This window comes from Protomyctophum bolini (genome assembly GCF_963924005.1).
Source record: "Protomyctophum bolini genome assembly, chromosome: 3".
Classification (NCBI taxonomy): domain Eukaryota; kingdom Metazoa; phylum Chordata; class Actinopteri; order Myctophiformes; family Myctophidae; genus Protomyctophum; species Protomyctophum bolini.
Window position 1 is genome coordinate 26,258,366 of NC_137864.1, and position 2,512 is coordinate 26,260,877.

Consider the following 2,512-nt stretch of genomic DNA (forward strand, 5'->3'; position numbering starts at 1 on the left):
TGAACGCAGTCGAAGAGACGACCCTCACCGTTATTTTATCTCTCAATTATACGCTTATTTCGATGCGGACACTTTTTTTGTCCCCAAAAGGAGTGAACACACAGCGACAACAGTTCTACGCGTTTCAAAATTGGAAATCCTATTCAAGAAGGACGGCAAACTTTTTCGTTGGCTTTCGATCGTTTTTTTCCCCCTGGCGTCATCATCTATGAGGAGATTCCCCCAAAAAACAATATCCGCAGCAATAATACAAAGGACACAAGGTGAAGGAGGGAAATCGAAATCTCGTGATTATCCATAACGGAAGAGGTAACCAGGGGCACAGGCAAAGCTCAACTGCATGGCTTGTTGTTGTTGGCTCCTAAGATATCTCACTTGCAAGAAAAAAAACAAAAACAAAATAGGCTAGCCTGTACGTAACACACCGCCAACCTCCGCTGGTAATAATACATGCGCTAACTTGAGAATTGGACGATCATCAACATCCACCTGCTCGTTATTCGACAAGTGACTTGAGAAGAAGATTCCTTCGAAGCAATTGGGCTTCAACTCCGACTCGGAGGAGGGCGGAGTCTTCACGTGTTAAAAGGAACTTGCCGGAGCTCGGACGGCCGCAAACATGATGATGATGTCTCTGAACAGCAAGCAGGCTTTCGCCATGGCGCACAGCAGCCTGCCGGAGCCCAAGTACTCCCTGCACTCGTCCTCGAACTCCACGATGTCTTCCAACGTGCCGTCGTCGTCGTGCTCGGCGTCCAGACACAGCAACACCATCATCAGCAGCAGCAACGCGGAGGCGATGCGCCGCGCGTGCCTCCCACCGGTACGTATTCTGCATAATCACCGCTTAAAGGCACATTTTGACAGCCCACTTTTTTTTAGCTTGATGTTTTTTTCATGTCTGCACAGCAAATCACCCAACACCTCCCCCCCCCCCCCCCCCCTGCCCAATTTATGTATTCAGTCGGCTTTGCCTTTTATATTAATTTTTATGACCTGGGATGTTGCATGCTGTCTTGTTTTTGTGTGTATCTGTGCGCTCTCCTTTTTTAGGATTTTTTTCTCACATTCTGGAAATGTTTTAAACCGAGGAGAGGAGCGAGTATTCCCTGTTGACAGTTATGTGTGCATTCTATTTGCAATTGCAGAGCAATATATTCGGAGGCATGGATGAGAGTTTGTTGGCCCGCGCTGAAGCTCTGGCAGCGGTGGATATCGCGCAGAACAAGAGCCACCACCACCCGCACCCGCCTCACCACAGCCCCTTCAAGCCGGACGCCACCTATCACACCATGAACACTCTCCCATGCACCTCCTCCTCGTCCTCCTCCTCGGTGCCTATCTCACACCCCTCCGCCCTGCCCACCCACCCCAACCACCACCACCACCACCACCACCATCACCACCACCAGCCCCACCAGGGCATGGAGGGGGACCTTCTGGACCACATCAGCCCAGGACTCGCGCTGGGGGCCATGGCGGGGCCCGACGGCTCGGTGGTCTCCACGCCGGGGCACCCAGGCCACATGGCGGGCATGAACCACATGCACCAGGCCCTCAACATGGCCCACGCCCACGGGCTGCCCTCGCACATGGGCTGCATGAGCGACGTGGACGCCGATCCCAGGGACTTGGAAGCCTTCGCGGAGAGGTTTAAGCAGAGACGGATCAAACTGGGGGTTACCCAGGCGGATGTAGGGGGTGCTTTGGCCAACCTGAAGATACCCGGCGTGGGCTCCCTCAGCCAGAGCACCATCTGCCGATTTGAGTCCCTGACTCTCTCTCACAACAACATGATCGCTTTGAAGCCCATCCTGCAGGCGTGGCTGGAAGAAGCCGAGAAATCTCACAGGGAGAAACTTAATAAGCCTGAGTTGTTCAATGGCGCTGAGAAAAAACGGAAGCGCACGTCGATAGCAGCGCCAGAAAAGCGCTCCCTGGAAGCATATTTTGCCATTCAGCCGCGTCCATCGTCGGAGAAAATCGCCGCTATTGCAGAGAAATTGGACCTCAAAAAGAATGTGGTGCGTGTCTGGTTCTGCAACCAACGACAGAAACAGAAACGAATGAAATACTCTGCATGCGTCTAAAGAAAACAAAAAACAAAACAATCGCTCTTGAAAAATCACCCATGGTCAAAAGACTTGGAACTGTTTAGAGACGATTTGTATCATATTTCTTATCTCACACTTTTTCAATCATCGATGACTTTGTGCTTTGAACTCCGAATAATTCATAACATGCATCAAAAGCTGACTGAAATTTTCAAAAAAAGAAAAGAAAAGAAAAAGAGAAAGGAAGGAAAGAAAGAAAAACACTGTCAAGTCTTATTCGCAAAGGGGGATTGTGGAATCAAGTAACGCGTCGTTTGACAGAGCAAGTAAGGCCACTATTTCAACACTTACAACTAACACCTTTTAAACATCAGTGCAGTATAGGCTATGGTTTCTATAGGCCTGAATGCTTTAATTACTTATGTTTGTGTTTAATTTCAGAATATGAGGACTAGTAG

The 2,512-nt window shown here is 49.7% G+C and overlaps 1 protein-coding gene across 1 annotated transcript; it reads left to right on the plus strand.

Annotated features, from left to right (window-relative positions):
* Window positions 1-619: 619 nt before the first annotated feature.
* On the plus strand, window positions 620-2,090 carry pou4f2 (POU class 4 homeobox 2; the record flags this gene model as incomplete). Its single annotated transcript, XM_080757801.1, has 2 exons — window positions 620-823; window positions 1,149-2,090. The coding sequence occupies 2 exons, from the start codon at window positions 620-622 to the stop codon at window positions 2,088-2,090; spliced, it is 1,146 nt and encodes a 381-aa protein (XP_080613927.1).
* Window positions 2,091-2,512: the final 422 nt, after the last annotated feature.